Below are 27,189 nucleotides of genomic sequence, written 5' to 3'. Positions count from 1 at the left end.
AAAATAAAACCTCTCAACATTGCCCAAAAAAATTCAAGCATGTATAAAACTTAACATTCAAAGGCAAATACAGGATCCATTACAATAAACAATCCAGAGTTACTGAATAAAAACTTCCTGATAGCATGGCGGCTAGCTGATTACTGCTAGTTCTGATTGGCCGTTTCTGACTGAGCGGAGTAATTATGCAGAGCAGGGAGGCGATTGATTTTTTTTTCTCAGAGATTTGTCTCATGTTAGGACAGCGAAAGTTTTCATATGTGTGTAAAAAAAATTTTTTTTAAGTTAGACTCTGCAGTTTTATGCAGAGGTTAGGTGTGAGAGTCACTACCAGGTGGAGCAGAAGCGGCGCTCCGTCTGTGAAATATTACTACCTGTAGCGTGTAGCAGTGGTTCAACAGCGAGAGCAGAACCAGCGTCTTACATCGCAGCTCGAAGACTTAAATAATTTTGCGGGTTATTTGTTTAGCTTTCTGACCGTCATGCTAATCCGGGTGAGTGTTTGTAGCTGTGCGCTGCTTTACCTGCTATTTGATCCTCCATGTCATTTTTACAGCTGTGAGCCTCGATGTAGCTAAACTCCGGCAAGTATGGCATTGTTTTTATGTCGTATTAGCTTCGTTGTGTTGATGCATTTTTACGTGCTTCAATTTTCCGCCGCAACATGCAAACGTCCCCATTCACTCAGTGCGTTATAGTTCCACATCGCTTAGGATTTGTTGCTGCGCGTTTGCGCAGCGTGAAGGAAAGAGGAGACCAGCAGCACAGGCAGACTGCGAAATGAGATGCGGGTGATTGGTATCGGCAACAAGAGACCGTGATCGGCGATCACACACTTTTTCACGGAAATCGGCCGATTATGATCGGTGGCCGATCGATCGGCACACCTCTAGTAATTAATAATGATGCATAAAAAAGAAAAACACCTTCCACACTCTGAGCAGCAGGATGGCACAGAAGTATTTAACACAAGCGCTTGAGATCTTTAATTTTCAAGCTATATTGTGGCTTAATTTTTTGCATAAAACAAAACTAAATGCCACAAGTTACATTATTATAATGGTAATATTTGGCATCTTATTTTAGCAACAATCAGTAATTATTGCATCTCTTGTAAATACACAAAAAAGGTTATAAACTTATGCTTTAAACTTTAGTGAAAATACTAAAAGTGTGTTTTTTCTGAAGGTCGTCAGACCAGCAGAGACAGTTGTGTCACTCTGCAACAGATGCTAACCTCTTGCTTGACAACAGCACCAAACATAACACAAAAGGATGAACTAAATGAGATGTTTTCCTGGCCATGAAATTGTGATTTGAAGGTTTTTTTTGTCTAGTGCAGCTCTAACATGCTTCATCTGATTGAAGTGCTCTTCTGAGAAATCTGGATTTGTAGGGTCAGACAGTCCTCTGTACTCCCTCCATCACACAGAGAACTGAGACTAAATGAATATGTGAAGCATTTTATGGATTTAACCCCACGTGATCCTTGCAGGTACTTCAATACTATGATCAAGGACAACTGCTAGGATGCAACATTCACAATATTTCAAGTGCCATGCAGTATATTTGTCCAGATAAAGGGACTTTCTTTCCTCTTGAAACCAAAGCAAGATGCGTTTTATTTTTTTAAAGCTTACAGGAATTTGTTCAGAGAGGGGGGAAGAGAGGAACATGAGGGTTAATCATGATCACCATCAAAATATTCAACAGTAATGCGGAAATCCTACGTTGCCATCTTGCAGCTGTGCTCCATTCTTACTGATGATTTTGTAAAACAACCAAACCCAGCAGGGTGCAGGAATAGGTGGGAACTTCTGTAAAATCCAGTTTCTCCTTCAGGTGCTGCACAGCCAAGGGAAAAGCTCTCAGCGCACGCTGACCAGCTGCTGCACTCTGCAGGGTGACAAGTGACTAGTAAAGGGAGGTTGGGAGGAAGGAAAGCAGGAAACATGAGGCAATGTTTGAATGCAGCAGCACTGTAATGCTGAGGCATGGTCACTGTGGCGAAGTCCCAGAGGGGTGGAGGTGCTGAAGGTGGGGGTGGAAGGAGGGTACAAGCACTCAGTCAGGCTTCCTGTCTTGGCACACCCTGCACTGCCCATTTCCTGCCTGCAGAAAAATCACCCCTGCCCCTCCTAGCCCCCCTCCCAACCCACATTCTGCTGAAGCGTTTGCTCGGTCAAGCCTGACAGGCAGCAGCTGAAACCGAACCCCATCACCTCGTCACATTTCACGTCAATCTCTTCCACTCGTAACCTGCCAAACGTAGCTTTAAAACGGAGCCACCTTCGTAAAAGTGATTGGTTTCAACATCACCACCTCGACCGTCTGTGGTTTTCAAGATTTTATTTTTTTTAAAAAGCTGATTTTTTTTTTAAAGAAAGGGAAAAGTACACAAGTTTCTTTCAAACCAGCTGTGTGTAGCAACAGGTTTGGGAGGGGCAGTACTGCAACAGTATTTGTACAGAAGAAGAAAACTCAGACATAAAACTGACTTAACACTAACTTTTCAAGGGGCAATGTTATGCATTTTATAGGCACTATGTGCCTGTAAAATGCATAACATATAGTTAGAAAAAAGTTGTATATATGAATAGATAAGAAATTTGACTTTATAATTTGATGGCTTGAAATTGGGCCTCTGTCTCTTTAAGAAGCACTAGCTCTTAAATATTCCCCTTTTAAAACCTTTAATCTGGTATCTAGCCCGTTCCTAGTCAATATAGAACCTTAACTGTAGTGAAATAATTAACATAAGAAAATATGTCTGAACTTCTGACTGTACACCACACTCTGTGCACGGTTCAAAATCGGGGTGGCCGTCTCCAGTCTTCAAGAGCCACGTACCCTGCATGTTTTAGGCGTTTACCAGCTGCTCCTCGCTGCGTCATCAGGTTCTGCAGAGGCTTCAAAAGGAACCATTCATTTGATCCAGGATTGTTGAACCAGGGGTACGTCCAACACATGCAAGACACTGGCTCCTGAGAGCTGAACTTGGCAGTCCCAGAGCCAAAAATTCCTTCCCGAAACCTGCGATTGATCTTATGCTGTTTACTGCTGCCGTTTATTTTATTGCTCCAAGGAGGAGGGCATGGCCTGCTTCAAAAGTCTGAGAACCGCTGGCCTAAAAGGAGATCCCACTGCCCACAAATGCGCATTCATTTCAGCGAAAACATACCAGCAATGCCGACACTGTTGATCACACTCGCAGCCAAAAATAATCTCCACAAAGTAAAACCCAGCACACAAACACAGACTTCTCGTCAAAACAGGATACGGCACACTGTAGCCGGCCTGAAGTCAGACACAGCAACATAAATGAATAAAAGTGTCTTGGGTCTGAATATAGTTTTAACCAAGATGGTACAGGCATCTTGGTTATTAATGACAAGTGGTTCAAGATGCAAGAAAACCACGTGATTGTGATACCATTGTTTAAAACCATGATGATACATCAACTGTGATTAACGTTATGCTTAGTTAACATGGCGAGATTATTATGCAGATTTGTGTCCCGTTTTCTCCCTTCCGACAACCAGGATCGCTCTTAAAATGATCTTAAAGAGATATTCCTGCTGTGTGTGTATAGTGATCTCGCTTTACTTTTGCCTCCGTCAAATACAGCTTACAAACTATTGCCATTACTTCTTCCCAGTTGGCCACGTTTGTCTGAACTCACGTTTGGCCTCGTGAGGTTTTGCGAGATTTTACAGTCAGACATCTGAACGTTGGTGAGTGAAATCGGCTTGTTTGGATGTGGTGTGTTGCTCCTGCCCTGTGGTTCGACATCACACAATGTACAGCTAAACATGTTATAACCAAGATTTTTTTTTTTTCTTATTGTCGTGTGTGGTTTCTCAGATTTGGAAAACTGACAGACAAATCTTAAAATCTTGCCCGGTGAGCTAATCAAGGCACTCAAAATATTCTTCCTACATAGTCATTTTCCCAGTGTACTCGCACGTTCACACAGACAGACCAAGTTTGCCATGATTTCAGGATGTGAAAAAAACCATCAGTCACTCTAAAGATATTCAGCTGCAAACGTTTCGGAGTCTGTCAACATGAGTTGCTTTCTTCCCAGTGAATCCATCGAGCATCCTCCGCTCCATTAATAACAGCGTTCTGCGGTCTAGATAAGCCCAGTGGGATGATGACGTCTCCCAAGAGCCTATTAGGAAAAGCTTGAAAGCTCAAGGCTGTTTGGTGCACCTGGCTGCTGTTGCTGGGGGCAGAGGTGGAGGGCCGCAGCTGGTCAAAGGCACACACCCATATGTTAAAGGTCGGGCTCTCATTCCCCCTCCCTGTGGCAGTTCACATGCCGTTTCTAACAGGACAGCTCTCTGCAGGACAGTGTGAAGGAGACTGAAGTTGTGTAGCTACAGAGTTTCACTTCCTGCAGGACCGGGGAGACATGAAGAAATGTCCTAAAGGAGACATCTGTGACGATCTCCTCAGCAGACGAGTTCCAGACTGCCAAGAAAACAAATCACAGGGTTTTCTGTGTGTGTTTGAGTCCATGTTCTCCTGCAGAGTCAGATAAAAGCTTGTGGATTGGGCTGGCAGCTATTAAAGAAAACAATTTCCTGTTATAAGGGCAAGTAAATCTGCTTATCAGACTGCCAGCTCAGTTTGTCATAAATGTTTGGATGCATCTTAAGGACTTTTCCTGGTACCTGGAAAAACTTTTTTCCTTATATGGATCCACAGTTAAACCAATTTCTGATTTAAATCAGTGAATGTTTCTTTTCTGGATCCAGAAAACCATCCAGCTCATGAGTATTACACCATATTTAATTTGCGAGAACAACTGGCTCTTTGCACGCGACATCACGTTCTTCAGAAAGTAACCCGCGCCGCCATAACGGACGTCAAAACAAAGTATGTGCATGTTAAGTTCTGTAAAGCTTGTCATAAAAAAGACTAACATCTCTTTTACTTAGTTAATTTCACTGTAAAAATGGATTTAGGATGCAGAGAGATGAACCAGCTTGACTTTACATGTGGAACCATGGCTGTATGTTCAATACTCCTGTCCTTCACTTCCGATGACATCCATCATTGTGCCTCAACGTGATTAGGTGACATACTTGCACAGAGTCACCATTTAAGAATACATTTGAAAAATTTAATCAAACCCATCACAGATTCAGTCCTGGAATTAGCAAATATTGTAATTTTCAATATTCTCTGCGAAAACAAAAAACATGTGACAAAAAGATTATGACTTATTTTTAAGATCAATTCTGTTTTTAACCCCAATCACAGTAATGTATGACAGACTGCTGCTTTTTCTGTTCAATTCCATGAGAGCATTAGTGGACATACATATACATTTGAGAATGTGACTGAGTACAGTTACTGTGTCCCAATACAGTAGCATGATAGTACAGCTGCACTACTGAATTTTGCCAACTTCCGCTGTATGATCATGATTTATTTTTAGAGCAGTATTGCTGCTTGTGTGGCTCTGACTCTGCCAGGTGTGTCAGCAAGTAGGCTGGAGAATATTTCAATTGTTTTTAACTTGATGTTTAATCATGAACACAACTCGCAGAGGGCACAATGTCAATTTGGACCACCAGTCCAACGTACAGTCTTCAAAAGACAACTAAGTACTTCTTTTCTTGCGTCAACGTAAGAGTCTAACATAGATACAACAAGGTCTTCTCATTTTAACATTGAAACCTGAAACATTTCCTCCGTGTCTTATTCACTGAAAACGTTATTCATCATAACCATTTCCTGTGTGTTTCCACTGCGGGGTTCAAAACAAGGTCATACATGTAAATCATACCCACAGGAGCAGGTAACTCCACCCACTGCACCAGTGTTGATAAAACATCTCGTTTGGCAGTTCGATGTGTGTGAGAGTGGGTTCCATCGAAACAATAAAACCTCAGTTTCGATGTTAATTAGAAATTATTCAGTCAGAGCAACACATTATAACTAGTATTAAAGGGAATACATTATGCAAAATTTACTTTTTGTCCGTTTTTATACTTCTATACTTCCATTTGGGTCTCAACTGCTTCTATAAAAGAAAAAAAAAAAAAACATGTAGACATTTTTTGGCAATAAGTTCATGTTTTTTGGTGTCTGGAAAATGAGCCGTTTAAAAAAACCAATTGATGGGAACTGTGCCCTTAGCTAGTAACCCGTCACCTAGCAACCAGAGCTGAGCTTCAGCACATTTGGTTAGGTGTAGAGGTGTGCCGATTGATCGGTCACTGATCATAATCGGCCAATTTATGTGAAAAAGTGCATGATCGGCGATCATTGGCTCTTKTTGCCGATATCGATCACCTGCATCTCATTTCGCAGGCTGCCTGTGCAGCTGGTCTCCTCTTTCCTTCACACTGCGCAAACGCGCAGCAACAAATCCTAAGCGATGTGGAACTATAACGCACTGAGTGAATGGGGAAGTTTGCATGTTGCGGCGGAAAATTGAAGCACGTCAAAATGCATCAACACAACGAAGCTAATACGACATAAAAACAATGCCATACTTGACGGAGTTTAGCTACATCGAGGCTCACAGCTGTAAAAATGACATGGAGGATCAAATAGCAAGTAAAGCAGTGCACAGCTACAAACACTCACCCGGATTAGCATGACGGTCAGAAAGCTAAACAAATAACCCGCAAAATTATTTAAGTCTTCGAGCTGCGATGTAAGACGCTGGTTCTGCTCTCGCTGTTGAACCMCTGCYAMRCGCTACAGGTAGTAATATTTCACAGACGGAGCGCCGCTTCTGCTCCACCTGGTAGTGACTCTCACACCTAACCTCTGCATAAAACTGCAGTCTAACTTAAAAAACATTTTTTTTATACACATATGAAAACTTTTGCTGTCCTAACATGAGACAAATCTCTGAAAAAAAAAAAATCAATCGCCTCCCTGCTCTGCATAATTACTCCGCTCAGTCAGAAACAGCCAATCAGAACTAGCAGTAATCAGCTAGCCGCCATGCTATCAGGAAGTTTTCACTCAGTAACTCTGGATTGTTTATTGTAATGGATCCTGTATTTGCCTTTGAATGTTAAGTTTTATACATGCTTAAAATTTTTGGCAATGTTGAGAGGTTTTATTTTGGCTCTTTGCATTATTTAGCCTCTTCAGAGCCTTCATAYGTTTTCAGTCTGTTAAAGATAGTATTACCGATAGCAGTACAATTTGCACAATGCCCGTTTTGTTTAGTTTTCTTCTTGGAAAAAGTTATTAAAAACAAGTTTTTGTCTAAATTAAGGTGAATTCATGGTTCCTTTTTTCACATAATGTAACCGGTAGTGTTTATGATAAAAAACATAATTATGTGATCGGTTTCGGTGATCGGCCCTCATGGGTGATCGGTATCGGCAGGAAAAAACCTGATCAGCACATCTCTGGTTAGGTGGTTTTACTGCTGCATGATATACAATGGCTACTGGAATTAAAAGACAAGTGTTTTGTAGCTGATCTACCATCCAGAAACCACTCTCTACAGTCTTGTGCAGCAAGCTCCACTTCTGCTTTTCAAAAACGCATGGCTGTATAATTCCACATCTGTTTGCAGCCATTTTTATGTGCAAGTATAAATGTTGAGTTGAGGGATGGAGCGAGTAGCAGCTCAGTTGGATTTCAAATGCAAAGAGGCCCTAAAACAGCTCATTCAGACAGTCAGCAGACTAAAGTCTCACTATCCAAGAATGATTTTGTGCAAAAAATGTAAGCAATACGTTTTGTACAAACCTAATCTAATCTGTTCAAGGAAGCATTATAGGTCACCTTGGTGACATATAATTTTAACAATGTTAGAAGGTGCTTAGACAATCTAGATTCATGTTTTCTTTTAAAGCTCTTGGTAAGGATCACGAGTGTTCGACATTTTAAAACGGAATTAAAACCTCCAGGCTGAAGGATCTTCAAAATATCATGAAAGTTAAGACATCATCTACCTCTGTAAAAAACTGCTGATGCTCTGCACCTTGCAGGTTCCAATGAAGCTTTCCTGAACATTGACATGATTTGCGTCAATCCATCAGTACCTAAAACGTCTTTTCAATATAACTTGAGCATATTTAAAAACCCTTGCTGGACTGATTTAACAAGCTACATGCAACAACCTACAAGGGAATGTAAGTTTTCCAGGAATTTGAAATTTGGCTGAACTTTGCTTTCATACCACTGCATCTCACTACATGCCAAAAACAGCCAAAAAAGGGGCAGAAAAAAAAAAAAAAACAACAATGCAGTAAACCTCACAGGACAGCCTTGGCAGCACTGATACTCGCAATCCTGAACTGTTTTTCACTGATAGAGAGAAGTTTATCTGAAGCCAACAGGCCGACTGTATCTGAATGAAGATCGACTCAGCGAGACGCTGCATCTTTACACCTACGTCATGTCTGGGCTCCATGCCCCGGCCGCTTTATGTGGGCAGCTTAGTTTCATCTCGCAGCCAAGGAAAATCAGTTTTTCCTCCTCGAGTACAACTTCATTTATGTATGCCGTTTACTTTAAAACCTTTTCTGTGTGACTCCCGGTTAGGGATTACAGAACTACAGGTGGGTGGCTTTGCTCCACCCCTCCCCTCCCCTCCTCACATCCACACAAGGGCTAAAAGTGAACCCATCCATCCATGTTGCGCAGTGAAAGACCCGTCTTGTTGCCTAGGGCTTACATACACCTGCTCCAACTGTGCACTCTGGGAGCCAGTCTCTGAGACACTTCAGCACCTGCATCCAATGCCAATTCAACACGTCACTTTCCAGCCACTTTTGTCCCCCTGTACTCTGAAACCCCTTAATGAAATCCCCTGGAAACAATTCCCTTTGAAGTTGCCTAATTAGACTCCACCTGTTTTGTGATTTAATCTCCATAGGAATCCAGTTTTTCTGTGAACAGACAGAATCATGAAGGCCAAGGATGAGAGCAGACATGTCGGGGATAACGTTGTAGAGATGTTAAAAGCAGGGTTATGCTACAACATGAGCTCCGCTGTCTGAAAATGGAAAGATGTATGGCACAACAGTAAACCTACGTTCCTACCTAAACTAAACTAAGAGAATGTTGCAAAGAAGCAGCCAAGAGGTCCTTGGCAACTCAGTGGAAGCTGCAAAGATACACAGCACAGGCCTACTACTAATGACAGGACTACATAGTCATGTGTAAGAGAGAGAATGGTCAGAGAAAAAGTGATTGTTGAAACCAGAACATTAAGGGTCTAGTTTTCAATTTCCAGCAGGCAGAAGCAGGTGCTCGGGTCTGATTGGGTCAAAATCGAGTTTTTTGGGGCCTACATGACAGAAATTACGTAAAATCAAAGATCATCACTACATATGACCCTGAACACACCATCCCCTTACAAATCAAACAATTGTGGCAGCAATATTCTATGGGAATGATTTTCATCAGAGTATGAGTTGATCAGAGATGGGACGGTAGATTGAGATGAGGACAGATAATCCCACGAGACAAACGCGTAAAATAACCTAAAGCTACTGCCAGAACTGCAATGGTTTGCATAAGCGTACGAGTTAGCATGACCTAGTCAAAGTCCAGAACTACAACCTATTAAGAAATTATGGCAAGTTTTGAAGTTGGTTTATTTTACAAAAGAAGAACTGGCATTAAAGTCAGTCTAGACATTCAAAGATGGCAAATATAATTGCTGCATTGCTGCAAAAGGCAGCTCTACAACCTAGTGACTCAGGAGGAGCTGAATTCAAATGTATGCCACACTGTTCAGATTTTTATTTGTTGAAAACAATTTGAAAACCCAGCTTTCATTTACCTTCTTTTCGCCCATTACATCTTGCTCTGTATGGGTGTATGACAAATCCCCAATAAATAAATCATAAAGGAATGTGAATACTTTTCTTAATTATCCAGAACTCTCAGCTTGCCTAAATATGGACCCAAAAAAAAGATTTTTATATATACACCAATTTGAGTTACCTTTAAAAATTCAGTAGTTATCAGATTGCACCTAAAATAAGCTATTAGGCGTTTTCTCCTTCCAACACAACAGCAATCTTAATTTCTGCTGTGTAAGGCTGCACATTTAAAGGTCCAGATGTTCAGATTTAAAGCTTCTACACCCAGTAATAAGAAGCTTGTGATTCAAGTCCCCCCACCATGATTAAAGTAAACACTCCCACGTTTTCATATGAACCCTATGAGGACCAGCTCACGCGTTTCTCCTACACAACAAACACCCAAACTTCCCACGACCAGCTACAAAATCAGCAGACAACAAGTCCCTGCTTGCAGAGAGCCATAACTCTTACATGCTGCCAGCCCTGATCCTACATGTGTGCAGCAGGACTTATTTCCTGGATACCACCCCCTCAACCTCCGCTTAAAAAAAAAAGAAAAAAAAAAAACATTTTCATCACAAGGCTATTTCCCTTTAAATATAGTCTGTTCACTGAGAACTTACCATTTTGCTCAGATCCATGGTAGTCCGTCCAAGCGACGAGCCAGGATCTTTAAAGCCGAAGAGGAGACCCGCTGGCTTCCCTTTTTCTTTTTAAAATCCGGAGTAATTAGCAACGGGAAAGCGACTGAGGCAAGAAATGCATTTGGGAGGAGAAGAGGGAGGTGGAGCGGCCCGTTAGCTCAACATGTGTCCTGATTTGGGTTTTTTTTTTTTTTTAATGTCCCTGTATCCTGTGCTCCCTCCCACCCCTTTCTCTTCCGCGTCCCCTCTCTCCTCTCACTCCGGGCCCGACGCGCTCCCTGATCGGCGAGGACTTCCAGCATCCGACCGCCGAGAAGCAGAGGCTGTGCGCCGGGGAAAGCAGCGGAGGAGTGTCGCTGATGCTAGCCGCTCAGCCTCACAGTAAAACCCGGCAGCGACTCACCGGGTATCGCCCCTCATAGCGGCCAACTCAGAGACAGGAGGCTGCCTTTATTTTGCAAATAGCCCGCTCCCTGGTAAGACAATAGTAGCATGGAGCCTGCGGAGTGGGATGGCTCAGTCCCCGAGGGTTCCCAAGATGGGGTCCGGGGACCACCGAGGGGGTCCGGCTAGCAAAGGGGAGGATTGGGTGGAGTTAAGAGTTCAGGAAGTGAACCCCGAGTAATCTTACATAATCAAATCTAACTCAAGACACAAAAATAGCAGGATTCTCTTCCACTTTAAAAATTTTAAAAAATTGAGCTTTTCCAGAAAAAAAAAAAACTTCTCCATGCATTCTGTGTATTCACACACCATGCATCTACTACAATAGTTTTTAATGTTTATCTAGACAAAATAAAAATATATTATATTCTCAGCTTCTAAATAAAAAAGACCCCTGATTCGAATCTTAACCAAAGTCCATCAAGCTCACTAGACGTTTGGGCCAGGCAACAAGACTTCTGCATTCAAACATGCATCAGATTATAATTTTTCAGGCAAAACTGAAAATGCTTTTATTTTGATAAGGGAGCTTTTATTTTGCAGTGCCGTTTGTTTGCTGAGGCTGCCTGCAGCAGCGTCATCTCATGGAGCAATAATATTGACTTCCAAGTAGGGCTGAGCGATGTAACTTAAAAATAAAGTCTCAGATTTTATGATGCCAAATCCAAATTTGATTGATTTTTTTCCTCACTTTCTTTTTAGGAAAAGAAATCACAAAAGATGGAAAATATTTCCAAAACTTTGCTTTTATTTTAATCATTCCTTCTGTCCAAGCATCGATTGATGATGTTGCCGTTTGCAATACTTCAGTGTCACTACAACATTCAGCCAGTTAGATGAAGTTTTACTGCAGCAGATGCTCACATCTGACAGACTACAGTAACAAAGCTGCTAAAGGTCATAGAGATCACTGAAAGAAATAATGCTAGAGTCCAATGTGGTAATATTTTGCAGTCCTATTGTTAACCATTTATTTCCTGAAGTCAAAGGTAAGGATGCTCTGTTTGTGTAGACCAGCTCTGTTCTCAGCAGTCACAGGTTGAATCAACATAGTACAGGCTAAACATACGGGGAAATACAACTACTTACCTTTTTTTTTTGACTGAGTTTTTCTTAAAGATAATTATTTAAAGATGATGTCAGTGAGCATTATTTTTGTCAGCAGCATATAGAAACCATACTTGGAGTTTATAAACTATATTTTTGGAATAACCAACTTTAGTAAATGATCTTCATAGCAACACTTTGATAAAATAATTTTCCCACTCATGGTGTTATCCGGTGACAAAAAGTAACTCAAAAAGATGAAAACAAAAGAATGAGGGTAATGCTTAATTTACCTTATGGAGGCGATTCTGGGTAAGTGACGCCCCCATCTGGTCAAACTGAGATGGTTTCAATTTTGAGACCATGAATTGCAGTACTATTCTGAGTCTGGAGGTTGTGACAGATGTTATCCCACTTCTGTCACAACCCCAGAATATCAAAGAGCTTTACATACAGAGAGAATCACAGCTTATTAAAAAAATGGGGAGGGGATGGGGAAGAGAACAAATTCTGCTCCACAATATTCACTATAACCAGAGTAAAGCTTATAGTTCTAAAACAGAAACATCCTTAATTGTATCTTTGAGTTGCATCAGCATCATGCCATCAGATTACTTATTTTTACTTTAATTTTAGACATTATTCTGATATAGTGAAAACCATCAACTAAATTCTGGATCATTCATCAACTTGCAAGATTTTTTTTTTAAATGCAGTCACTGTGGCACACTGCTCCAACTCATCAGATTTCTGCACATCAGTGCACATTGGCAGAAAAAAAACTACACACTTAAATCTTTAACGAACGGCAGCAGTGCATGCAAAAACGACTTTAAGGCTTGGTTTACGAGCGTAAAAAAAAAAAAAAAAAAAAGCTCAACTGATAACAGAGCATAAAACTGTTCTACATAAAATATTGTCAATTGCCAGCGTTATCTACAGGGCAACCATATCTGCAACATACTGGAGGATTTGTGGAGAGAAAACCTCTCACCCACCTCTTCAAGAGGCAACAATGTCAAGCGGTTACATTGTAGAGAGGCGGACTGAGCCAAACTGTCATTAATGAAGAACAAGATCAGTCTTGTTTTTTTTAAAGATGTTGCATGCCAAATGTCCGTTTGTACATTTCCAATTTCATAGTTGAGTTGATGCCGTTTTTGTGACACAACATTTTTGAAATGAAAAAGTCTATACTGTGAAACATGAACACTTTGATGAGAGCCACCCCTTTCTTTAGTCTGACCAAACATCAGGCAATGTGACTCAACCATGTCTCCAACATTTGTGACCACCTGTTCCATGTTTTCTCTTCTCACTTATAGAAGTAAACATGGAAGTAAACAGCAAGAGCAACTCTGGGGGAAAAGTCTGATCCATTTCTGATTAAGGAATTCACTTTAACCAATACCAGGTTGTGCTGGCAAAACCTTTTGCTGTCAAAATTTTTGTTTAGCCATTTTCAGTTTCAGTGACGTTTTAAAAAATAAACTCAAAAGTAGCACAGAGGTTTAGGACACTGCTTAAAACGGTATTTTCCACAACATGCCAAGACATGGCTTTGGTTCAATCAGGCAAGAAAACGAAAGTGAGATAGAGCAAGACCTTTAACAGATAACAGGAAGGTTGAGGATATTGCAGCCCTTTTATCTGTTTACCAAAGCATTCTGGACTTTGAAATCTTGGCTACGTTTGGAAATTTCAGAATCAAGGTAAAGAACTACAGCCTTCAATTACAGCAAGACAGCTGTTTAAATAATGCTAGGCAGGCTAGTCATGCTAATGATTAGCATACAGATAATATTCCAACAGAGTAAAAGTTTTTAACTCAGTCTTTTTTTATTTTATACTTTTTACAGCAACTCCTCTTTTGTATACAGTATGACTTTTTCTCTACGTCTGATAAAGATTTTGGAAAAAAAAGATTTTAAATGCTGTTCGTATGTCGTTATAGTAAAAAAAAGAAATCAGAATCACCTGAAGTTGGTATCGATATTAAAACTACACCAAAACAAGTTCTAAAAAAAAAAATATATATATATAACATTTTAACAGTACATTTACTTTCATTTTGCAAGTTAACAGTTTTCTACCATTACATGTTTGCATTTGTATTGTGTTGTCTGTGTATAATTTTTTTAATTCTGCATTTTTACACGCAGAACCAGTCTTGCAGGAATATGGTTGTGTTTACTATTAACATCCATATATAACAAAGATCATAATAAAAAAAACTGAAAAATGTATTATATTTCCACCTGCAAAATCCAATGCAAAAGCAATTCGGGAGTTTACCATTTTGTTGCCATTTTAAAACCGATGGGGGAAAACACAAGAGAAACATCCTGATGTAAGCAGGAACATAGCTAAATCTAGCTTAATTGCATCAATCTAAAAAGCACCACGCACATAACTTTGGGTTGGCATCTGACCTCACTGGGTCTGGGATAAAAAGACAGAAGATGCTGAGGCAGCTTAAATCCGATCAACAAGTCACCGGGATCCATTTTTAAAAACCTTGCCAATCTCTCCTGTAAAATCGCCAAACAACAGCTGACCAGCTGAGGCCAGGCCAGCCACCATGATCAATATGCTTCTCATTAGGCCGCCAGGACTGCTACACATTATGCTTCAGGCCTCTCAGCAGACCGCCTCCAAACAATGCCAACTATTTTCTGCCGAGTCTCTTCACTTCCTGGTACGGCGTGGGCCCTTCACCAACTGCTGTGCATTTCTCACATGCAGCTGTCCCACTCCGTCTCAGTCTGGCTCCTCAATCTCAAACACTCCTTAAAAGAGTTTACCCACCTGGAGCAAAGTTTAGGCCAATCTCTCACAATGTTTTCAAACATGTCAATTGTTTACATTTCTTACATTTCATTGCTCAGTTATATTATACATATACAAGTTTTTACCCAAGACAACTTGCTAAGCCTGGTGGTTGGGTGTTAGGACTGTCATTCATCCAGGGCTTGTCATGTTTTTAACTTAAAAAAAAAAAAGTTAAAATTCGACACGAAATTTGAAAATATCACTTGATATCCTGTAACACAACCTGAAGACAAACTATAAAGTCTTAAAAAATGTCAACATTTTAAAAAGACTTGATGCTTAGTCTGGTGGGGATACAAGTAAAGCCTGGTGGCCCGCCAGGCTTATAATGCAATCGGGGAAACACTGTACACATACAACATGGTAACTAGAACAGATTTTTACACTAAAACTACATTGTATAACCTTGACTATTTACATGTTGGTTGGAACTGGATAGAGATCGGATGAAAGGAGAGAAGGATGGAGAAATTCTTGGAATTGATTGGTTGGCCTGGTATGGAATAGGCTGGTTTCTTGGAATTAGAAAGTTGGTTGGTGGGCTGCGTTAGAGAAATTTTTTATTATTTTTATTATTACTTTAGCTCATATTCAGTCTAATGTTAATCAGTAGTGAGGTGCTGTGCTAAAACTTTTTGATTGCTGTGTAGAATATCTGTGTTCCTGAGAACTGATTGTTCCCTCCACCCTTGGAAGAAATCGCTCTCAAGGGAAAGAGCTTGATGACCTGTGTGTTAGATAGAGCTTGCCATCTGTTTTTATAGTTCATCTTTTCTGACTTGTTTTTCCAAATAAAAGGCCTGCTCTAGCAGAGAGAGGGCAGAACGCTCTGTGAACGACTCGGAGGAGAAGTTTGCCGAGTCTTCTTCCTTTGCAAAAGTTCGGCCATAAAATTCATATGCGTTGTCTGTGGTTCTTTTATGTAGGTTCACGAAAAATACCCATCAGGCTGGAATTGGATAGATGAGATTCCAGAAGAAAAAAAAAAGATCTCCCCAGTCTCCGGCCCCACCTCCCAAATTGCCCGTTCTGTGCTTCAATCTCAAGCACACACTTGTGTTGTACTTGAAGAGTCGGGGTTGAAAACAGAAAAATGAGAGCGGGATGATGTTTACGCTTCCTTCATGCGTCACTCGCCTCATACGCCCTTTCCTCCCTCAAGTTTAGTCTTTGACACTTCATAGTTGCACTGCTGCAGGCCTGCCTCAAGAATGATTCACTCTGATCAGTGTCTTTCAGTTAATCTAAAAATAATTTAATGAAAAAAAAAATGTTTTACAGATTGAGGATTTTCTGATTTTAATAATCTCCACATTAATCTTCCTCAAGAAAACAATACCTGTCATAATTGTGTGGGTCAGTTGCCTGTGTAAAATCAAATTGTTTTATTTTTTTGTAAGGGGGTTTCATCAAACAAGTACGGCATGTAAAAACAGCAAGTCTTATTTTAAGACAGTGGTCTCAAACCGTGTTCCTCAAGGCCTGGTTTCTTGCAACTTTGAATTGTCTCTGCTTCAGCACACCTGGCTCCAATATTAGCTTGTCAGCAAAGCTCTGTAATGCTCGACTGCATGCGAGAGGCAACTTCACCATTTAATGCAAGTGTGTATGAGAAGGAACACATCTAAAAGTTTCAGGACTCTGGCACTAGAGGACTGCAGTTTGAGATCAGCGTCCCAAGAACAGTCTATGACGAGTTCCAGTTCTGTATTAAATGCTTCATTGTTACATTTATACATTTCCTCATTTAAACCTCCTTGGAATCCGTCATCTTAAACTGTAATTTTCCTCCACCAAATATAGATGCATGTACCAAGTCACCAAAATGGCAAGCTCCAGTTCTGGATGGTTGCTTGGTCTGATGGAATTGGTTGATTAGCGAGAATCAGATTGGCATGCAAGTGATTGGTTGGATATGGATGATTGGTTGGTTTCGTGGATTTACATGGTTGGTGAAATTGGGATGGTTGTTTAATTGGATCCATCCAATGTTTGGTTTCTTATAATTAGATGGTTAGTGGGTTTGAACTGGGTATTTGTTGATTAGAATTAGACTGATCAATAGGTGGTTGGATATAGAGCCAAGTTAGTTTCTTGAATTAGATAGTTAATTGAAGGGTTAAAATTAGATGGTTGGTTAGATGCAATTAATGGTTTGTTAGAGTTGGATAGCTGGTAGGCTGGTTGCAAGTGGATTAAAACTGGACAGGCATGTGGCTGGAAGGTTCCGAGTTTACAAAAATATTTTCAATGAATTAACTTTCTCCCTCCCATTCCGTTAGATTTTGCTGCGTGTAAATAATTGGTAGAAAGGACTCAGTGCCTACATAATGATGTGGATGAACATGTGTGAGGATACCCAAGTTGATGCTTCATTACTGATGGAATATTAAGCAAAATTCCTCAGCATAATAACTTGTGGCATGTTTATAAGACTGAAAAGAAATACGCTCTATCAAACCAGCTCCATGAATTGGCAAGCTACACATTTTCAGACGACCTTTGCCATCATTTAGGTCATAAACAGGCTTTCATTTTCAATATTAGGTGCTGCAGACTACACAACAATCTAAACTTTAGCAATTCACAAGCTAATGTTTAACAAATCCTAACATGTGTAGCAGAGTCTATGCAAAACAAATTTATTTAGTCTCCGTTTACTACGAGACCACTTGAATTGAAGCCAGACGATTTGCATATCACATGATAACACACAAGAAGAAGGTTTCAGTCTAACTTATGACCTGCAGACAATGAGTCCACACTCCATCACCGTCTCGCTCCTTTTCCGCTTTACGGGGCAGTTAAAAAAACAAAACAAAAAAAAAAGAGGAGCCCAAAAATAATTTGTTAATCAAAGCCATTGTTTGAGCCTCCAGGGATTCATCGGTGCACTGTGTTCCGCTTACAACCCCGTCACTCATGTCCAGCTTCATCATTTCACACACAGCCAGCACCGGGAGGCAACAAACCAACCACCTGCCGTTTGTGCTGCCTCAGTGCTTCTGGAGGCCTCGCTTTTCAGGTCCCCACACGTTTAACCGAGCCCGCACCTTGTGTATGCGGAAATTCCTCCATTGCCTCCCGGCGTTGTGAATTGCAGGATGTGGAGGAGGCGGCGAAGAGGATTCGAGACAATGAGGGATTTGGATGGGGGTTGAGGTAGAGCGGACAGGATGATTTAAAAAAAAAAAAAACAGCAGTCTGAGTGCAGATCGTGTCTGGATCTTGTGGAAATGCTCCTTCCATGGATAACATAGCTGCTAGATGACCGAACATCTAGCAGCTGAACTTGGCTGTTTCAACAGAACAGCCAAGTTCTGCTGAAATTCAGCCAACAGAACTTGGCTGAATTTCCTCTTTTTTGGCTTAAAACATTTGTAAATCAACCTGATTATTGGCGGTGTAATGAGATCGGAGACGTGGCCGTACACAAACACACTTGATTCTAAAACAGGCAGTGTTGCCCTGAGTATGGCCAGCCAACATGGGAAGAAAAAGTCAGACTGTCTAAATTTAAAGCCTTAATTATGTAACATACAATATGGTGTCGCTCAGCGGCTCACGCTCCATAGCCCAAATGGTGCCCCAGAAGTTTTCCCAGAAGCACTAATTATGGTCCATATCATTCCAGAGATTACCGCCTACCCAGCCAGTCTGGAAGCTGGCAGCCCTCACGTTCTGGAGCAGAGAGATAAAGGCTGTAAAATAAAAAACCAGCGGCGTACAAAACTAGCTTGTTATTTGTGCTTCTCAAGGGGGAATAAAATCTGAAGCAAAAACCAAAACATGCAGTGACATTAAACATTAAATACCTTCTAAACTCTTAAATTAGAGAGGCAGCTGCTATTACGGGGCTAAACCCATCATTAAAAGCAAGTGAGTGCTATCTGGCTTTCCTGGTTTAAGCTTTTTATAACCCGGCATGGACTCTATGACAAAGAGGATTTCAAACACCCCACGGTTGTTTACCCAACTCTCCTGAGAGATAGGCGTGTAGTTCCCAGAATGGATGTTATGTGGCAAAAGATTTAAAAGATAATCAGTGTTTGATTTAGTGTGTTTTCTCTTAATAGACCAAAACATGAGTACTATAAACAGATAAGGGAGTCATAGCATTCCTTCATAAAACAGGTGAGGATAGGAAAAGCCACAACAAAGTTTGGCAATTTTCTCACAGTGCTCCTTAAAGGGATTCACACCCACTTCACATTTTTGCTACATGGCCATAACAACATTAAGAAGAAAATAAGTTGAAGAAAAAAGGAGGTATAGCCTTTTAATTCTCTCCCTTTCACAAGTATTGTCTTCATCAGAGTTAGCATACGCTTCTCTGAGTAATTACTGGTGTGGGAGTCGGTTTAGGTGCAAGTTAGCATGGTAGAAAACAGCCCCTGGTTCTACGCTTTGCTCCGGTTATTGAGAAACGATTACTTGCTAGAGAGGTGGACTTTGTTAGTTTTAAACGACTGGATCCGATTTTACCCAATTGCTAACATTTGGCTGTAATGTACCGGCTCTATGAAGCTTACTGATAGTTGTGTTCCCTGTAAACAACCCAGCGGGGAGTAAGGCCATGACATCATGGTCAGCAAATAAACCGTCTTAAACATTCATCTTGCTACAATTGTAATTGCTCAATATTTGGAAGTGTGAACAACACAGACTGAATGGCTTCATTCACTTACTCTGCTGCCAATGCCAAACTATATCTCTTTGTAGGCACACTACAATTCTAAAAACATCGCTCAACTCCCCCTTCCGTTTGTTGATTGGCTCAGTTAAAACCCAACCGTAGAAATCCAGCTCAATGGGAGAAATCCCAGATGGAAGATAGGTGGACGCAGTAGTTTTTCAGGTTTGCAGTTCGTTTTTCTTTGCAGATCGTAGATTGAGCAGTGCTCTGTGACATATTCAAACTTGGCATATTAATTTCTAACTCATCTCTGCTTTAAATATCTCCACAACCTCATCCCTGACCCGTTTGCCGTGTTTCTTGGTCGTGATGATGTAGTTTGTTCACCAATTTTCAAGCAAACTTCACAGAACATATGGACTTATGTTGGGATTGGTCGACTTCTGAAGACAACTGGCTCAACCGATTTCATTTTTGGGTGTCAAATCGAAGACCGAATTTTAAAAATACCCTTTCTATTGCTCTAAAACACAAAATTGCAATACATTAGGTTGAAGGTTGTAATGTGAAAATATGTCCAACACTTGAAGGATATGGATCCCTATAAAAGGCGCTGTATATTGTAGGTGAAAGCCTGCGACCCAGCAGATTTAGGCAGCTTTGGAGCACAACAGATCACATGAGATTATCTCTCACTGATCCACGGTGGAGTAGACAGCGGATCCATTGATTCCTCCACCTCCTAGCACCGCTGCAAACCCTCAGGTAGACATTAACCACAAGAATGAATAAGGACAAAAACTGCTTCTTTACGGGAGACACGAGAGAAAACACATTTTAATTTTTAATGACCGAGAAGAGAAAACTGAGATTATATTAGTCAAATAATAAAATAAAAGCCAATAAATTGTGAGAAATTACCAACAAGAGATCTGATTAAGTTGTGTTGCCATTGTCTTTCTAACCTGCTACATAAAAGTTGATGAGCTCATCACACGTCCACATGGTGTGATCTCAGGAGCTTGGCATGTGACCTACTGACACAAGTTTGACTCAGGACACTTAAAGCCAACCCTGCTCCTTCTCCTCTCCTCTAATCCAAGCCGCTTCCATCCCCTCAGGTGCAGGGACGAAAGACTGAGCGCTAGGAAAGGGCTGACATTGTAAATTGATTGCAATCGCAGATCTGCAGTTGCCAAAATAAAAACCTGCTGAAGCACATTCAGGAAGCGCTGACGGGACTGGGTAGGAGAAGCATGTTGCAGCACTGTTGTTGCAGTTTGGCTACATGGATTCATCTGACCTACTTTCTCCCCAACTAATGTGCCTGGTCTGAAGAGAGGAAGGGAGGCCTCGTGCAGACAGAAGGCTCTGAAAAAGTAATTGTCATCCTTGTTAAATCATGAATATATTTTTGCTACCCACTTCTTTTTTTAGAAACCTGAGCCAAATTCATGATTACTGATATACTTCAAGAAATCACTTAAACAGAGCATGTCTGACAACATGAAGGAGGCCAAAGAAATTTTTTTATAAAAAGGTAAAAACTCCGATCTGAAGAGATCAGATGAGAAATGAGGTCAGTGACATCCATCAGTAAGGAAAGAGTTGGAAACTTCTCAGGCTTTTGGGTCTTGAGCAAACCACAGGGACAGCCATTCATTATGAAAAAACAGAATTAGATATACACAATTAAAAATTGGTACTATGAAAAGAATTGGGATTTATTTTAATAATGGTAAACACCAACAAGGATGTTCGCAAACCAAAAAACAAAGAATATAAATATAAATCAATTTGAAAAATAAGCATAAAGTTAAGTATTCTGTGCTGAAAAGTGGTGCAAGTACACCGCTTCATGTAACTGCATTAATCAAGTAGTCTATCTGATATAAAGTATCATTTCAAGAATAGTTTGTTGTGCTCCGATTGTATGGATTCATACAGTCTAACAATCTTTTGTCAAAGATTGCGGCATCATGAATTTGATCATATTTTTCATAATAGACACCATTTTGAGTCAAAATCACCCACCCTTACATGAAACAGCAGTGAATCTTCTCAGAAGCAAGTCTTGCCAAAAATACTCCCAAGAGTGCATCAATGATTCACCCAGAGGTCACAGGAGAAACAAACAAAAAAAAAAGTCTAAATCACAGCAGGTCTCACTTGCTACCGTTTAAGATCAGAGTTCATCATTCAACAATAACAAAGACTGGGTAAAAAAAAAAAAAAGGCCTCCATTGGAGTTTTTCATAGTAAACATTATCTGATGAGACAGAAGTGCAGCTGTGTAGGATGCATGCATCTTGTTAGATCTGGTTATTTCAAAACAATAACGTTAAACCGACTGCCTAGCAGGGTGGTGGTTCTGCGATGGCCCTGCGCTACTTTGCCGCTTCAGAACCAGAATCTTCTGCTCTCTGGCAGAAGATCCTGATGGAGAATCACAGTTGGGTTACGCAGCAGGAATAAGATCCAAAACACACCACTCTGAATGGTTTCACAGCATCCACTGCTAACTGGGAGAGCAGGTCATGCAAAGTAGATCTCATAAGATCAAATGGAGTGTCTGATTCGCTTTAAGCAATACAGATGCTCTGTTCTCCGTGTAGCATGGACATCAGCGCTTCTTCCATAATTGACGTACATGATCCAGCTTCATGGTGCTCCAGCTCCTTCCTGTTCCCTAACAAACACACCAGATAAGCTCCAACGCACCGTTATCTGAATTCAAAAGGCCATTGACCCACATTTCAACAGCTCTTTTGTTGTACAGTGCATCCATTTGTGTCTGCTTTCACACACACACACACACACACACACACGCGAGAAAAACAATGAGGATTCAAACACAGTGGGGTGAACTGACTGAACATGAGTGGGAGTAATTTCTCTTTTCACCATCTCAGCCAGGTTTATTAACTGAGCTGACAGACAGCGCGACATGACTGTTATTATTAATCCTCCTCCTCCCAGAAACGGCACAAATAAAGCGGGTCCCAGATGGGACCTCCTCCATCCATCCATCCATCCATCCATGCTTCCCACGCGTTCATTCAGCCCCACAGCAGATTCCCGTCTCTGAGTTTCTTCCTACCTGCCCTCTCTCAAAGTTTTCCCTCTCCAGCTCCAGGCTGTTGGCCCCTCCAGTCCGACGGATCACTTTGGGGATAGCGTTGGGGACTTGCTGCATGGAGCTTTTCACTCGGTCCATTGCGGGTTGCAACATGAAAAACACGCTCACACGGGTTGGAAACCAGAAAAATAAGACAAAACTCTCCGCCGACTAAACGGTCAAGGCTGTGGGAAGTACAACCCGAGCAGTAGGAACTATGGCGGGCAGCCGTCCATGCTGCTGTGGAGGACTCCCCGTCCCGTTTTCACTGGAGCACTTTCTGCCTTCTAGTCAATGACAGCAGCAGCAGCAGCGAGACCCGCACCGAAGAAAGCGACCGGGCTTACAACAGGACACCACTTCCTGTTTTTTTACGTTTCAAAATAAGAGCTCACGCAAGCCAAAACACGATGGAATGAAATATAAAGTTTAAATGTGATAAGCTCTAAATATACAAATGAATATTTGAAAAATAAATATGGCAGGAAATTGTGTTTTGTATTTTTTTTGTCAATGACGGCTTTTTTTTTTTAATGCTGACAGTGATATAAACAAGCCTCAGTCTTACTTAGGGTGTCAACTCCAGTCCTCCAGGGCCGGTGTCCTGCAACTTTTAGATGTGTCTCTGCTGCACCACACCTGAGTAGAATAATTAGGTTATTAACAGGGCTCTGGAGAACTGATCTACACAAGTAAGGAGGTAATTAAGCCATTTCATTCCAGTGTTTTGTACCTGTGGCACATCTAAAAATTGCAGGACGGCGGCCCTTAAGGACTGGAGTTTGACACCACTAGGTGGTTTGATAAATCAAATCACATTTTAAAACAATTGTTAAAGCAGCATGAATACAGCTGAATGACTTACAAAAGCAAAAAGAAAGTGTCTATTTCTATTACTTCACACATATGCACAACTTTAAGTTGTGTCCATAATATGAAATAACATTAAAACTACTGAGGTTTGTGGTAATGTAAAAAGGGAAAAAATTGAAGAGGTGCGATTACTTTTCAAAGACACTTTACAGTACAGGAGATGAAAATGTGTAGTCAGTATCTGCCTAAATAAAGTGGGCTTTTAAATAATGACAAAAATTCTGTTAAACATTTCAATTGAGATTTTGTTAAATGGCTTTATATTATTCATATATTAATTATTTTTCGTAATTTTTTTCCCCTGCTCGCACCTCTTATAACCTGGACTGACTTTCATGTTTTTGAAGCTTTCAAACGCAAATTCACATTCTTACTAAAATCAAAAGAAATGCACTAAATGTAGCTAGACCAGGGGTGGGCAACTCCAGGCCTCGAGGGCTCCTGCAACTTTTAGGTGAGTCTCTACTTCAACACACCTGAGTCAAATAATGAGGTCGTTAGCAGCACTCTGGAGAACCTGACTGCACTCAGGAGATGATTCAGCTGTTGGATTCAAGTGTGTTGGACCAGGGAGACGTTTAAAAGTTGCAGGACACTGGCTCTCGAAGACCAGTATTGCCCACCCCTGAGCTAGACACATTGCAAGTTCATAAGCTGTGAAATACATTTCTTGTACTCTGCTGTATTTTAACTCAATAAAACATTTTTTTTTTTTTTTTACATTTTCGTGTCTGTTATCAATTGTGATCATTTTGACTTCAGCAGTTTAACATGAATGTGATTCTTGGTATATTACTGTATGGAGGAGTCCTGTTTTCATACTTAAATATGGGCTTTTATTCACAGAATCCTCACAGGAACCAGCAGGCCAACACTGAAGGTGCCCTGACAGCTTTCAGCAACATGAGGACTAGCCTTGCCGTTATTTGGATATTTTCTCTGGCAACGGTCACTGACTCCTCCCAGAGTTTCCAGCCACTGGCTGCAGCCCCAGCAGGATCCGCCCACACTGGCGGAGACATGTATAGACACTCATTAACTCCAGCCACAGCCCGGACAAAACACACTGCAAGGAGGCGTTTAAAAAAAGGAGTTTAAAAAAAAATACTACCCAGCCATTAAATTTTGTTTACCAAGGTAATAAACGTTAAGTACTATGACACAGAGTGTCATATAGTTGGGAGGTTGCATTTTTACTGTGAAAACGTATCTGACCTTTGGTTTAAACATTTGCTCACTCTACAAAAATATTATTAAAAGCATATTTGACAATAAAACAAAAATCAAGAAAAAGATATGCTAAAGCCACCTCGGGCAGACTTTCTGTAAGCTGGTCACTGTCACAAAATGTTAGTTTTTGTAGCATGACAGGAAGTACCACCAAGTAATTTGTGTCGGCCTTTGCTCTGAGTCACCAATTTACAACAAACAAAAGCTTGGTTGGTTTGCGTGACTGAATGCTGTCCTCTGCTGGTCATAATCACAAACTACAATAACGTGAGTTTTTTTAAATTATTATTATATTATCAAAGGAGACAGTTTAATTGCTCCATACGTTTAAAGTACAAGAGCAGGAGGTACACTACTCACAGAAACCTTGTGAAATTTATGGAAAATTTTTGAAAAAGCTCATGCTGCAGTGACATATTATAAAAGTAGGGCAGTGAAATAGAAGCATGTGATGATGATTTCCTCATCTCAATCAAGGTATTGGAACAAAAGCCAACAACAGTGGTTGGTATGCTACAAGAAACAATGCTAATGTCTCAGAATGTAGCCAAAGGACGTCCAATTCTATTTATTTCTGATTTTTCCAGTCTGTTTGTTGCCACCTCTAAGCTCAGTGCCGACTCTGCCTGATAGCATCCGGCTTGAAGTCTCGCAATCACGCGGTACTGTCGGTCAGTTGTTAGGTCTTGCCTTGGTCTTATGATGTCAAAATGCGACAGCTCTGATTGAACCAGGATATTTATTGGTCAATTCATGGATCAGGCGCCTAGTGGCGATGTTTGTCAGGAAACTGCTTGTTGAAGAACAGCAAGTTGTGCAAAAAGAACTGAAACACTGAACAGCTAGAAAACTAGGAAAAAAACGGCAGGATACAACCTGGACAGGCTGTCAGTCCGTCACAGACAATGCTCCATAAAAAATGTTTAAACCTTTGGAGCCGTTTTACATGTTATCATGTCACACCAACTTTGTTGCATTTTATTGTAATCTTATGTCACAGAGAAACAAAGGGTAGCTCATAATTATGAAGTGATATAAGTTTCAAATCGTTTTAAAAGTACCATATATTCGTATTCAGCTCCTCTGTTAAAATCATTGTTCATTTATCTTTGCAAAACAGCTCAAGCTCAAGCCGATTGACAGAGATAAACTGTGAATGTCATCTTTTTAGAATACAACACCACAGACTTTAAATTTATGAAAACTATGTAACCATGTTCTGAAATATCCACAAGGTTTTTCATCAGATTTTTCATTGTGATGCATTTAAAAAAAATCATCTCATACTGAAAAAAAACAAGCATTATTTTAAATTAAAATTACATTCTGAAAAAAAGAAAGTCCCCTACATAAGATATGTAACACGAAACCCGGTTATATCAACACAACTGAATGTTTGATTTTAGCTAGGGAACTACTATTGTATTATTTGATGTATTTCCCTTTACGAAGTCAGGGAAGAAAAAACAAAATAAAGCAAACAAAATTGGAGAATAAATAGCATACAAATGTCTTTGCCCTCTCATTACAGCTGATAAGAAAAAGCCATAAAAGGAGAGAGAGTGAAAGTCTTTTAATTAAGTCTCGCGAGATTACCAATGTTACAGAAGACTGGGGCTTGGTCTTGAAGTTTTCAGATGCATCTGTAGATGAATCATAACAGCACCAAGATGTCGGGACGATCAGGCCGAGCTGAGACCCGAAGTCGGGCTAAAGACGACATTAAAAAGGTTCTGGCAGCCATCGAGAAAGTGCGCAAATGGTATGTGGGCTATCTAAAGGACAATATGGAGGGGAATGTTTAGTGGACCGCTGCCTGCTATCTTGCTGCGTCGCTCAACAAACTTCAGTCGGAAAAGTTAGATGATTGACAGGGCTTCGGGCCAATCAGCGCCTCTGGTCGGCTGGAGGGGCGGGGCTTGTTGAGTTTTTCCGCTGAGAGCTGTCAATATGGCTCCAGCAGCTTCACATGCAGCGGGTTTCAATCCATTGAACTGGCCCTTTAGTTTCTGAATAACGCCAACAGTAAGCACCACCGAAAAGGTCACGATTTATAGCCTGTATCCGAGACTGTCAATGAGCGCATTAAGTTCAGCTATATTTGACGTGGACAGAGAGAACGCGCTCAGCATATTTGATCACTGACTGATACCCGTCGGGCAGATCATGCGAAAGCTAAGCGCGTTCTGAGCCCTGATCTGACGATACTCAAATGAATCTGATCCACAGGGAGAAGAAATGGGTGACAGTTGGAGACACATCCTTACGCATTTTCAAGTGGGTTCCAGTAACGGAGACAAAGCAGGTGTGTGGGCCTCCGTCATAAGCAGTTACCGCTCCGACTGTGGTATGGCAAGCCATCACTACATATAGTCAATCCACAATCCTTTTCCTGATCACATTAGATGCAAGTAATAGCATCCCACATAGCAACAGTGTCTCACACATATAAACTACAGGCATGACATTGTGATACATAGAAGATAAGGTGAAAACCACTGATTATATTTTTACTAATGATAGATACCACTGTAGTTTGAGTATGAAATAATTATATATATA

General features: G+C 40.7%; 2 protein-coding genes across 4 annotated transcripts in view; one reads left to right on the top strand and one right to left on the bottom strand.

Moving 5' to 3' along the window:
• The window catches only part of hip1 (huntingtin interacting protein 1), a 52,897-nt gene extending 30,065 nt beyond the window's left edge, over positions 1-22,832 (bottom strand). For 2 of the 3 annotated variants that reach the window (XM_008425433.2, XM_008425434.2), the window contains exon 1: positions 22,507-22,832. In XM_008425433.2, the coding sequence (XP_008423655.1) occupies positions 22,507-22,638 (132 nt within the window). In that variant the 5' untranslated portion in view covers positions 22,639-22,832. Of the gene's footprint in view, positions 1-10,426; positions 10,988-22,506 lie in introns of those variants that run through there. The other variant, XM_008425435.2, reaches the window with a different exon arrangement.
• Positions 22,833-26,224: 3,392 nt separating this feature from the next.
• bcl7bb (BAF chromatin remodeling complex subunit BCL7B b) overlaps positions 26,225-27,189 on the top strand; it is a 3,871-nt gene continuing 2,906 nt past the window's right edge. Inside the window, exons 1-2 of the mRNA XM_008425431.2 lie at positions 26,225-26,389; positions 26,857-26,932. Of these exons, the coding sequence (XP_008423653.1) occupies positions 26,277-26,389; positions 26,857-26,932 (189 nt within the window). The 5' untranslated portion in view covers positions 26,225-26,276. The remainder of the gene's footprint in view (positions 26,390-26,856; positions 26,933-27,189) is intronic.

This window comes from Poecilia reticulata, linkage group LG13 (genome assembly GCF_000633615.1).
Source record: "Poecilia reticulata strain Guanapo linkage group LG13, Guppy_female_1.0+MT, whole genome shotgun sequence".
NCBI classification, from domain to species: Eukaryota; Metazoa; Chordata; class Actinopteri; order Cyprinodontiformes; family Poeciliidae; genus Poecilia; species Poecilia reticulata.
This window is presented reverse-complemented; position numbering and strand designations above follow the sequence as displayed.